The sequence below is a fragment of the Alligator mississippiensis genome, chromosome 5, assembly GCF_030867095.1.
Source record: "Alligator mississippiensis isolate rAllMis1 chromosome 5, rAllMis1, whole genome shotgun sequence".
Lineage (NCBI taxonomy): Eukaryota > Metazoa > Chordata > Crocodylia > Alligatoridae > Alligator > Alligator mississippiensis.
This window is the reverse complement of record NC_081828.1, coordinates 3,292,501-3,303,439: the sequence shown is the minus strand read 5'-3', so window position 1 is coordinate 3,303,439 and position 10,939 is coordinate 3,292,501. Positions and strand designations below refer to the sequence as shown.

The window sequence follows — 10,939 nt, the reverse complement described above, 5'->3', positions numbered from 1 at the left end:
ATGGGTTTGTCTGAATCCTGTCTCCGACAAGGGGCTGGATGTGGAGCCGCGACTCTCCCTGCCTCTGCTCCCCGGGGCCTGGAGACTCGCCCGGCCGCCCACCCCGGCTCTCTTGGCTTGGCCTGCATCTGAGTGGGCCTCACGCCTCCCCCAGCGCGGCCCTTCCCTTCCCTTCCCTCCGCCTTCTCCCCGTGGCTCTTTCATCCATCTTTCCCATCTCCCTCCTGCTGTATTTTGAACCAGGGCTATGGCCTGGGGATGCTTCTCCATTGACTTTCCCCCTCCGCCTGCTGCTTTCTTCCCTCCCTGCCCGCTTCCCCGCGCCCCCCCGCCCCTGCTCTGGTCCCCCCGGCACTGCAGCCAGCGCTAGCACAGCCAGCGAGGAGGTGTGTCCACTGACATCACTGCAAAAAGCGTATAAAGCGTGCGGCAGTGCGGGAGCGGCAGGCAGCCCGGGGGAGCAGGGGGGACAGGAGGCCGCGGCCGTGCGCTCCAGCTCAGCCCGGGAGTCCAGGGCCCGGGGGGAGAGGAGACGAGGCAGGCGGATGCGGGGAGCTGCCAAGCCAGCCCTTCCCTGGCCCCCTCAGCCCGCGGGGTGGGGCGCGTGAGCCTCCGCAGGCCACCCGCGGAGCTGGGACGTGGCGTGGTAAGACGCACACGCGTGTTGGGGGGCCCCGGGGTGCAGGCGGCACTGGTGGCGGGGGAGGTTAGCCAAGGGGGGAGCTTTCGTGTGCATGTGCATGAGCGAGTATGTGTATCCACACGCGAACGTGCATATGGAAGCGCGTGCGTGTGCATTTGTGCATGCGTGCATGCATGAGCAAGTGCGTGTGTTCATGTGTGTGCGTGCGTGTCTAGGCGTGTGGGCAGGCATTTGCTTGCCTATGGAAACGTGTGCATGTGCATTTGGGCATGTGTGTGTGCATGCTTGTTCTCAAAGCCGAGGAAAGGCAGCCCTCTTCTCCCCCCCCCGACAACCCCATGCCCACCCCTGCTCTCCCTTCGGCCAGCTAATTTCCGCTCCCCGGGGCTGGCGAGGAAGCTGGGCAGGGACTGGAGTCGTCCCGGCTGGGCCTGAGCTGGGGGTGCCAGGAGCACCCCTCCGCCGGTGCCCTCCCCGCGGCTTTCTCGGCGCTCCCGGCTGCAATGGAGCCAGCCCGGAAAGGGGCAGAGGCCGGTGCCCAGCCCAGCCGGCAACCTGCCCGTCGGCTTCCCGGCCCCTCCCGCCAGCACCCCGGCTCGTGCCTGCTCCTGGGACCGGATGGAGCTGCTGAGCCCCTAACCCAGCTCCTCTCTTGCCCCCGCAGAGACGGGGAAGCCGAGACCTTCCTCTGCTCTCCGCACCCTCGATGCCAGACGAGTGAGGGTCCCGGCCCGGCCCCGCCAGCCATGGCCTCGCAGGACGGGCTGCAGTACCGGGCACTGTATGAGTACCAGAAGGCGCGGGACGAAGACCTGGCGCTGGCCCCCGGGGACCTGCTGACGGTGAGCGTGGCAGGGCTGCCCGAGGGGGACGAGCGGAGCCCCCAGGGCTGGCTCAGCGGCCTCAACGAGCGCACCAAGGAGCGCGGAGACTTCCCGGGCACCTATGTGGAGTACGTGGGGCCCGTCAGGGTCATGGCCATCGCCCCCAAAGCCAGGCCCCGGCCCGTGCCACCCGCCCCACCCGGGGCGCCTGCCGGCCAGCTTCGAGGTGAGTACCTTGGGGGTCGGAGGGAGGCACGGGCCAGCCTCGTGCAGAGGAGAAGGGCACTCCTGCCCCCCCCCAACCTTGGCTCTTGGACCCCTCTTTAACCCAGGGCAGGATGCAGCCACACGGCACCATGGCTTTGAGCAGGGAGTGGAGTGGCCTGGGGGTCTCTCAGCAATCCCCCGCCCCAGGTGCCAAAGCAACACCCCCGGCCTTTCGGGGTGCAGGTCGTCATGGCTCTGTCCTGCCATTCCCCGCAGCGGGAGGTGCACACCCCGTGCTCCCTCCCCAAAATGCTCCGCCTGCCCTTCCTTGCTCTGGTACTTGCAGAAGCTCCTCCATGCTTGCGGAGAGACCCAGCCGCGGTTGGGCACCGGGCGTTTGCAAGGACCCACTTCCAGGCTGGCAGGCATCGAGAGCAGGGCTCTGGGTATTGGCAGAGATGGGCACGCAGAGGGCCCCTGGTTCGTGTGAGCAGGGTCAGGCTGGGTCAAGGGGCACCGTTCCCTTCCCAGCTGCCATCCAGGACCCGCCTGCCATGCTGGCCTGTCTCTGCTGGCGCCTGTAATATCAGTTCCCCCATGCTGGGGCACGGCTTGATGCTGTACTAGATACAGGACCTGTGTCCCCGTAACAGGACAGGGCTGCTGGAGCTTTCAGCAAGGTTGCGGCTGGGTCCTGTCTGCACTACTACCGTTCTCTGCAATCGCCGGGTGCACGGAGCTTGAGTACTGAAGCCAGGAGCCTCCAGCGTCGGTGGGGAGAGAGGAGCAGGATGCAGCATTGCAATTTGTCCCTGGTTGGCTGATGCAAGATGGGGACAAGGCGGTCCTGACTTCCCCCTGCACACATGGCTGCTAAGTCTGCTGCATGGCATTGCCCTCCGTGCTGCTGCAATGGCTCAGCTGTGTGTCACTGCCCCTATACTGCCCACAGGTCTCCCCTGAGCACGGGTGCCGAGAGGCTTTGCAGCGGGAGCTGGGGCGTGGAGAGATGGCATGCACCCAGCTGAAGTGTTGAGAGCAGGTAGCCTGGCACACGCTCATCCACCTGCTTCGTTAGGTGCCATGGCCTCTCATGGGCACCTGGGCAAAGGGGAGACCCTTCCCCCCCCGCTGCCATTGATCATGAGTCAGGAGAATCGCTGACCGCCGGCTGGGGAGACGGACGCAGCAGCTGGTGGAGGATGTCGGGTCATTTGTCGCCTGCTTCCAAACCAGGCACAGCCTCTGTCCTGTAGACGCAGCTCCACCTCTGTCACCTGCTCAGGCTCCGCCACTGTTGAATGAATGTGGGCAAAGAGGGGAAATGCTTTGCTTGAAAGGAGGCAAGTGGAGACTCTTCTCCAAGCATCCAATGTGATTCTCAACCGGGGTGACCCTGGGGTGCTGGGAGAGCCTCTGAAGAGTGCCGCGGGGGCCCAACCAACCTAAGCACTGGTAGCAAACACCTATGTGGATTCCCAAGAGCAACCCAGAGATTTTAAACAGGAATCCAGAGGGTCAAAACCTGCCGTGTCCTCCCGACACAAGACTTGCTCTAGCCTCTCACTGCAGTCAAGAGATGAGCGAAAGCAAAGAGCTGGCATTGTCCGAGGCGGGGATCTGGGGTCTATGAAGGAGGGTCCTGGAGCCTAACAACGTTGAGGCCCGTTTGGTCTGGGCTGCCTGGATGGGAAGTTTCCCTCTCTGGGAAATGAAGAGCAGCCTTGGTGGTGGCAGCGGCAATGGCCATGAGGAAGCCCATCTCCGTCTGGAAGAGCCATGTGGGTCCAGGATGGGGCAGCTCGGGGAGGATTTGGGGTGCGGCCCTCCCCTGTTGTGGGCAGAGAGAGTTAGCAGTGCAAAGCCCTCCCTGTTAGGGGTCAGCAACCCGCAGCCTGGCTCCAGCAACACCCTCCAGCCTGAAAAACCAGAGCACCGGGGGCTGGTACTGGGGCAGGGGGCCGGGTCAGCCTTCCTCCGGCCAGAGCTGCTCTGATTTGACCTGCGGCTCCCAAATATTGCCAACCCCTGGGCAAGGGCTTTTGTCAGCATGACAGGTTATACTGGTTGGAAATCCCAGCACGGAGCAACCCAAATGATCAGGGGTCGGGGGCACGACTGATGAGGACGGGCTGGCATAGCTGCGGTGGTTGGGTCTGGAGAAGAGGAGGCCGAGGGGGATTTAATAATGGCCTTCAACAACTTGGAGGGCGATTACAGCGAGGATGGAGATGGGGTTTTCGCTGTGGCCACAGGGAGCCATGGCTTCAAGCTGCAGCAGGGGAAACTAAGGCTGGAGATTGGGAGAGACTTTCTGACTCTGAGGCGGGTCACGCGCTGGACCAGGTACCTAGAGAGGTGGGGAGTCTCCATCCCAGGAAGTTTGCAAGAACAGGCTGGACCGACACATGGCTGGGATCGGTTAGTCAGGACACATACGGCAGGGGGGACAGGGCCTCGACTGGGACTCAACAGAGCCTGGGGCCATTCCTGGCTCTGCCACTGGCATCCCCATGTGGCCTTGGTCATGTCACCTCACCTCTCTGTCAAGCTGCAGCCACTCCACTTCCTTTCTCCTGCCCAGCCTGGTCGTGGACACCTGGATGCACGCTCCCCTGGATGCCGGTCCCCATCAGGAGCTCACAAGATAAACAGGACTGACGGGATCCCACCTCAAGCGTGGGCTCGGAGTCCGTGGTCTCCCTCCCAGCAGGGCTTCTGCTGAGTGCAAACGTGACGCTGAGGTCGCTGTCCCTGAGCCACGGCAGGGCACGGACACGGCCCCGACCATTGGAAAGCATGCAGACAGCTGAGGCTGCCAGGCCCCACGTCAGCATCTGGGAGCTCAGCGCTGTTGCTATTTAAACGGGGAGATAAGAGCAAGGCCGGCAACACGGGAGTGGTGGGTGTTTAACGAGCCTCACAGATAATCGACTCTCTCCTGCTGATCGGGGTCGTCTCCCCATGGAGCTCGTCCCACTGTCGCCGCTGGGGTTGCGAGCTGTGGTTTGTACAGTGCCTGGCACGGCGTGGCCTCGTCTCCCCCGAGAAGCGGCGTGGAAACGTGGCAGCATCGCTGGCTCTGACGTGTGCCAGCCCGGCGCAGCCAGAAGGACGCCCTCTCTCCTGACCAGGCCCTGCACCGCCTTTGGCCCGCAAACCCTCCGCACCCCTCGTCTCGGGCCCCGCGCACAGCTCAGCTCGGTCGCCACCGGCATAACCGGTGGCAGCACAGTCCAGCGGGCTACGGCCCAGTGGAGAGGCGGATGGATAAGGCTACGGCTTTCTGCTCCCTGCCAGTCTGCCTGTCTGCTTGCTGCTCCTCCCTGCCTGGGCTTTTCTGCCTGATCTGCTGCTCTGCCCCTGCCCAATGTGCTGCTCTGCTTTCTGCTCCCTTTTCTGTCTCTCACGGGCAAAGCTCCACATGCCCCCTCCTGCCCCCCGTCACCAAAACGGTTTAGTCCGAGGATGGAGGATGGAGCAGGCCCAACCGAGCAGCGGGGCTGGGGGACGCATGGCTGCCGCTCAGACAGAGATCCTTTCTCCAAGCCCTTGCTGTTAAATAGGCCTTGCAAAGCCCAGGATAGCAAAAGGCTCGTTCCCGGGGTGAAGGATGCACGAGCTCCTTCCCATCCGCTGGCCAGGTTCTTTGGGTAGATGTGATATTTGTTTTATTAGGCCAACTAAATAGTTGGAAAAAATGTTCTTTGCAAGCTTTCCCATCTGCTCGCTTGCTTTTCTCTCGCGGCCCGTGCGAGTCCAGCATCCCCCCGCTCCTCCCATCCCTCTGGACGGGACGAAGGGAAAGGCCCCGGGACATTTCCGCCGGTCTCCTGGAGAAGCAGAAATTAAAGCCTCTGCGTGCATTTCCCGTTGCAGGCCCCTTTTAAGAGTCCCCCCATGCCGCGGCCAGTGGGGAGAAGTGATCAATGCCCCATTTAGTCCAAAATAGGAGCTGTGGTCGCTAGTGCTCGGTCCTCTCCGGCTGGATGAATAAATCGAAAGGATGCAGGGAGCAGAGGAAAGGCCTTGCGTTCCCGAGCTTTTGATATCCCCAGCGCAGCGTGGAGTCCGCACAGAGGGGCCCGAGGGTCGCCGGAAGGATTGCACCCGGACATGTCCACGGCTGGGGGAGGAAGACCCCGATACAGCCAGGCGAGCGTGCCTTCCCAGTGGATTTAGCCAGGCCTGGTCAGGTCCACAGAGCTTTGCTCTTGATGAGACCCAGCAGAGCTCAGCAATGTGGATGCGGAGGGGGCTGGGGCCAGGCCCTTTCAGCCCCTCCTGCCCTCGCTTTCCTCCCCTCCGGGGGGTTTTATGGAGGAACCTCTTCCGCCCGAAGCCAGCCGCTGCCGCGAGGTCACGCTGCCCCTGGATGCCTTCCCTTGCTCTGCTGGAACAAGGGGGGTGGGTTTTACACGGCTGGCATCCTCCGTTCCTGGATTTGCTTCGTGGTGTCTGTGCCGGTGGGAGAGGTAGGGGGTGCGAAGCAGGGGATGCTCCTCGCTGTGTGCGTGCATGCTGGAAGAGATGGTTCCCTGGCTCTTATACCCCTCTGCAGACATGGACTCTGGAGCATCTTCCTCCTCCAGTTCGACCCGGTCTGTGCCAGTGCTACTCTGGGACTTGAACCCCGAGGGTCCTGGCTGGGGCGTCTCGCTGATACCAAAATGGGGGTCAGGAAGGCATTTGACTCCATGCTCAGACTGATACAAACTGGAGGAGAGGGGTTGCCTTCGAAGCAGCAGGAGGTTGGCGGCCGCGGTCCCCCTGCCTTCCCTGTGGCTGGGGCAGGTGTGATGCCCCGCGCTGCGTGACTGGGGTCACTTCGCATTGACAGTAGATTGGCCTGGGCTGGTTTGGACAGGGCTGATCCTGCCTCAGGCAGGGGTTGGACCGTGGGTGGATCTAGGGTTTTGGCAAGCGGGGTGCAAAGGGCGAGGTGCATGTTCGCATGTAACACAACACACATGTTCCTCCCATAAAAAATAATCTAGCAGCATTACTGAGAGGCCAGGGGTTGGATTTTTCCATTTAAGATTGAAGCAAAAACAAATATAACGTCATTGCAGCGAGTTAAAAGAGTCTGCAGGGCTGTGAAATAGGAGCTTCGTGACCAAGAGCAGCCAAGACGGCAGCGTGGCAGAACCAGGGCGAGCTTGGTGGGTGGACGGCGGAGATCCCGAAAAGGAGGGCCGTTCGCACCTGTAGAATAAAGAGTTTAATAGGGATCAGGTAGAGGATGATGAGCTATGAAGTCAAGTGACTCAGGGTGCCTGGCTAGAAGTGCCACGGCCAGGAGGTTGATTTTAAACTTTGGGTGGAGCAGGAAGCAAAGCAGGGTGCAAGCCCACCGCTGCACCCCCCGATCCGCCCCGGGGTTGGTCTAGATGATCTCTGGAGGTCCCATCCAGCTCGCCGTCTCTCTCATCCAGTGCCCCGTGCCTGGATGTGGGATGCACTGTCCATCCTCCCCCAGGGCTCGCCGGCCTGGTCTAACAGCTGACCACCGCCGCGGGGCACAGATCCCCCCGCCGCTGCCCCACGCTACGCTGTCACCCCCAAATGCAGCTTGCACCGAAACCCGTGCTGCCGCCGAGTGCGGTGACCAATGGCATGGGGAGAGTCGGCAGAGGCTGCGGGCTTGGGGGCAGCAGCACCCCATTAACAGAGCGTGGACCGCTCAGACCTTTGTGAGCCGGATCCAATCTCTTTGCACAAGAAAAGCCTGATATTTTTATCCATTCCTGTGCCCTGATTTTTTTCCTCCACTGATGCACAGAGCCCAGACTGGCTCATGTGCAGCTTTCCGAGGCCTTACGGACGCATGGAGAGGTGGCAGCAGGCCGAGGGCTGTTCCACTGCCCCGTAAATCAGTGCTAAGCCCCCGGGGCGTCGAGTCTGAGCAAAGCAGGGCTGGAAGGGTCACTCCTAGTCCAACCCCTGAGGCAGGATCAAACCCGTCCCACCCCAGACTGGGCTGCAGCCAGCACCCAGTGCCTCTGGCGGGACTGCCGCTGGCTCTCTCCAGCTAGACGTGTGCCTCGAACTCGGAAGGAATCAACATGTCCTTTGCGTGCTCTTGCCAGAGAGAAACCGTCCCAGCGCTGGGAGGGAGCCAGAGAGAGAGTCAGCGCCGAACTCGTGACGCCTGGGCCAGTGCTTCTGCACAGCCGAGGGGGTAGGGATGCTGGGGACCAAGGGGACAGGGCCCTGGGTCACAGCAGTTCTGCATTGCTGTCGGGGACTGTCGCCTGAATCCCACACGAGTCGGCGCCTGTGACGGGTGACCTCGGGCCAGCAGAGACCCCGGCCCCAGGTGATGGCTGGAATAACTTTCCCCGGCAGCCCTTCAAGGGCTGCTTGGGTCATGCACCCCGAGCCATAAACACGTTACCGTCTAATGCATCATATAGGCCGGTGATTCTCAACCGGGTGCTGCAGCCTCTGGGGTGCCTTGAGATCCTTTCAGGGGTGCCGCAGGCATGAGCGCCACGACGTGGGCAAGGTGATCCATGGGATAAACCCCAAGATTTCACATAGGAAGCCAAAGCGTCCAAACCCCTTGGCCCCGTCGGGGCTCGCTGAGTTCTTTGCAACGGAAGAATCGCTCTAGGATTTTTTCCACCACCCAAGGGAAAACCACCGGCATCTTCCCTCCAGTCTAATGCAGCTGAGAAGCGCTGCTGGAGAGGTTGCAAGAGCTGGGACAGGCCTGGCCCCGAGCCGGGCTGGGCGGCCAGAGAGGGAGAGAGCGATGGAGAGAAAGAGGCCGCGTGCTTTTCCGCTGGGCTGCAGCTCCGAGTGGCCGGGCGCAGACGTGCTGGCTCAGAGGGCAGTTTTGGGCAGCGAGGGAGGTGCTGCACGAGGAGCCGACTCTCAGCCTTCGTGCTCGTGGTCCCAGCTGCCCCTGTGAGCCTCGCTGCTCAGCGCTCGGTGGCTTCCAGCCACCCCGGAGCGGCCGCCTGCACCCGCAGCCCTTCCAGAGAGGCTTTTCTGCAGCCAGGGGCTTCACCCTGTGCCTCTGTGAAAGGCTGGCAAGTCACTGCCGAGCTGAGAAAGCTCCTCCTTACCCCCAGCCTCGATTCCCCCTCGAGAGCAGGGAGAATAGACCATCTCCATCCTCCAGAGAGCCGCCCTCGAACTCACCCTCGTCAGCCTTCTCCGGACTCAACAGCCCCAGCTCCTCCAGCTGTCCGTGCCCGCCCCGTTCCCAGTTTTGTTTCTCTTCTCTGAATTACTGCGCATCCCTCTTGATGTGCTGTGCCCCGGCGGGACCTGGCGCCCACGTCCACGTACGGCCTCGCCAGCGCTGAGCGGAGCAGAGGCCTCGCCACTGCTGGTATAGCCCAGTGCACTGGCAGTTTTTTGTTTCTTCCTGCTGACTCCATTCAGCTCCTGGTCCCCTGTCAGCCCAGCTGCAAACTGGTCCTCCCAGCTGCAAACGACCCCCACAGGCTGGTCCCCTATCAACCCAGCTGCGAACTGGCCCCCCCAAACTGGTCCGCTATCAGCCCAGCTGCAAACTGGTCCTTGCAGTTGCAAACCAGTCCCCTCAAACTGGTCCCCTATCAGCCCAGCTGCAAACTGGTCCTTGCAGTTGCAAACGGGACCCCACAAACTGGTCCCCTATCTGCTCAGCTGAAAACTGGCCCCCTATCAGCCCAGCAGCAAACTGGTCCTTGCAACTGCAAACTGGTCCCCTATTAGCTCAGCTGCAAATTGGTCCTCCCAGCTGCAAACTGGTCCCCTATCAGCCCAGCTCCTGGTCCGCCTTGCTCCCAGCCTCAGCTGATTCCCCGCTGGCCTGGTGCTTTCAGCTGGTGTAGCTCTTGGCCTGTCCTGTTTCAAAGCCCGGGGAGGAAGGAGAGTTCAACGCCTGCCCTCGGTCGCTCTCTCCAGACGAGTGCATGCTCTGAGGTCCTTGAGGAGGGATACCCCTGCTCTCCCACCCAGGCAGGAAAAAGAGAGGCTGGGACCCAGCCGGGGAGAGGGCTGGCCAGGGCTGGGGTGGGGCCGCCGAACCGGGCGCTGTCCGGAGTGGGATTCGGTGCCCGTTTCCATCCCAGCAGCTGGCCCCAGAGCGCAGCAGCAGGCGGAAGGAGGCTGAGAGCCTTTGCCAAATGTTAGTCGCACTTGGCAGGTCACACTCCCCTCGCCCTGCCAGGCTGTGAGGTCAGCCGTTGCAAAGGCTGGAGCAGGGGCCTGGATTCTGCAGTCTAAGATGGAGCGCAAACAAATATAACCTCATTGCAGCGAGTGAAAAGCAGTCTGCGGGGCTGTGAAATAGGAGCTTCGTGACCAGGAGCAGCCAACAGGCAGCAGCAGCAGGGCAGAGCCGGGGCGAGCTTGTTGGGTGGCACATGGAGACCGTGAAAAAGAAGAGGGTCGTTAACACTCGTGGAATGAGTTGCTTAGTAGGGATCAGGTAGAGGATAACCAGCTATGAAGTCGAGTGAGTCTCTCATTGCTGCCTGGTTAGAAATGCGAGGGGGGGGGGGCAGGAAGGGAGCCCAGGCCTGCGTCCGGGCTCTGGGTTCATGGGGGAGTGGAGGAGCCTTAGAAAAGGCTTGGAGAAAGGCAGCCAACACGATCAGGGGGCTGTCGCCAGACCAGGAGAGACTAAACACGCTTAGGGCTCTTCTGTCTGGAAAGGAGGAGGCCGGGGGGGTCTATAAAAGCACCAAGGGGTGGGCACGGGGAGCAGGGACCTGTTGTTCACCAAGTCCCGGAGCACTAGAAAGAGGGGGCACTGCTGAAATCAGCAGGTGACAGGCTTAAAACGAACAAGAGAAAGGACTTTTTAATGCAAAGCGGAGTTAACTGGTGGAACTCATTGCCCCAGGAGGTGAGGGACCTCACTGGTTTGTGTGCGTGTCCCCTCTGGGCCTGGTCCCCGGGGGGCTCGGGGTGTGTCAGGCCCAGCCGGCAGGGCCCGACTCTGATTCAAGCTGCAGCCCCGCGGGCCGGTAGCACTGGAGGTCTCTGCGTCGGTATATAGCTTGCAGCCACTGCCAGCGGCACCGCATGCAGCTGTGACGGGCATGCGGTGAATGGGGCTGCCGGCTCGGGGGCGATGGGGGCTGGCTGTCTTGCCCCCGGGGCTGTGCTAGCACGGGGTGGGTGGAAATCTGCATGATGTGTCGGCTTGCACAGCTAGCGCACAGAGAAAGCAGTATGTTCGCACACCGAGGGGTAACAGGCTCTATATCCATGGCAGTGACCTTGGGCAGGACGATGAGGCCCCCACGCTCTGCCCCCCATG

The 10,939-nt window shown here is 62.0% G+C and overlaps 1 protein-coding gene across 1 annotated transcript in view; it reads left to right on the top strand.

The window, feature by feature from the left end:
• The first annotated feature begins 477 nt into the window (after positions 1 to 477).
• The window catches only part of PIK3R3 (phosphoinositide-3-kinase regulatory subunit 3), a 134,694-nt gene continuing 124,232 nt past the window's right edge, over positions 478 to 10,939 (top strand). Inside the window, exons 1-2 of the mRNA XM_059727775.1 lie at positions 478 to 646; positions 1,308 to 1,693. Coding sequence (XP_059583758.1) covers positions 1,390 to 1,693 — 304 coding nt within the window. The 5' untranslated portion in view covers positions 478 to 646; positions 1,308 to 1,389. The remainder of the gene's footprint in view (positions 647 to 1,307; positions 1,694 to 10,939) is intronic.